The sequence below is a fragment of the Lottia gigantea genome (assembly GCF_000327385.1).
Source record: "Lottia gigantea unplaced genomic scaffold LOTGIsca_87, whole genome shotgun sequence".
In the NCBI taxonomy this organism is placed as follows: Eukaryota; Metazoa; Mollusca; class Gastropoda; family Lottiidae; genus Lottia; species Lottia gigantea.
The window spans coordinates 648839-649982 of NW_008710867.1; the positions used below are offsets into that span (position 1 = coordinate 648839).

The window sequence follows — 1144 nt, forward strand, 5'->3', positions numbered from 1 at the left end:
CAACTGTCGAGGTTGAATACATAATGCTGCAAGTCTGTGGAGGCGTCTTAATCACAAGTGAAACGTCTGAGAGGGTTCTTCCATGAAGATTTTCGAAAAATTTAATTGATTTGGTGCATTCTGACATATATTTTGAGGCAAAAACGAATAAAAATTGTACAAACCACGCAAACCATTTTTCGAGAGGGACAAGGACACGTTTGCACCTCATTTATCTAATTCCACGCTCCGACTTTTAATTTAGGTTTTTTTTTTTTCATTTTAGGAACTACCATTGAAGAAACAACATGTTGAAGCTAACGGTTTTGTCAGTGTTTTTATTATACGTCATAATGACGTCTTATGCTATGCCAAGAAGCTATTCTCAAGTGCCAGAGGAATTAAGTTCCCAGGATCAATCAAGGGACTACTACGAACCATTGAACGCAATATTACATAGACTCAGAGAACTCATATTGATGCAACCACATTCTCTAAGGGAGACAATTCGGTACACTCAAATCACTCCGACTACGCCCATACCCATAGCAATGAAAAAACGTAGCCGTCTGTCCATCAATCAAGAACTTAAGTCCTTAGCCAATCTTCTTGTATTGCGCGAAAACAAGCGGAGAGAAGCCCAAAAAACAAAACTTCGATCCAAATTGTTATCTATTGGTAAACGAAGTATGCCCCAAAATCAAGACCGAGATCATGTTATCGAAGAAACGCCAGTGTCAGATAGGGACATGTTTTTAACAGAATTATTTGCGGAAATAAGTGAACAGGAAATGACGTATGTGCTTGGCCAGGTTTTAGGAAGTGAAATAGCTGCTAAGGGAGGTAATGAATACCAAGGACAAGAACGTTTACCCTATGAGATATAACACTGGTGATAGTGCTGTTTTTTAGATAGACACATTGGCTGCTTCTTACGATATACATCATGGTGCTCCTACTATGCTTAAGAAATATTTTGACAACATACTTCAATTCACAGAGAACCAATACACAATACAGATAACCCAACAAATCTATTGAAGACGATACAGAAACTCTTCAAAAGAAATCATCCGAATTATTATTGGTTTTAATAAATTGTTCCAATTCTGAAATCTTGTCCCTTGAATCCCACCTTTATAAGCCTCTGCCCAATCAAGTGCAA

General features: G+C 37.8%; 1 protein-coding gene across 1 annotated transcript; it reads left to right on the forward strand.

Annotated features, from left to right (window-relative positions):
- Positions 1 to 332: 332 nt before the first annotated feature.
- Positions 333 to 866, forward strand: LOTGIDRAFT_169597 (hypothetical protein; the record flags this gene model as incomplete). The annotated part of the gene is made up of 1 exon (XM_009067890.1): positions 333 to 866. The coding sequence occupies one exon, from the start codon at positions 333 to 335 to the stop codon at positions 864 to 866; it is 534 nt and encodes a 177-aa protein (XP_009066138.1).
- Positions 867 to 1144: the final 278 nt, after the last annotated feature.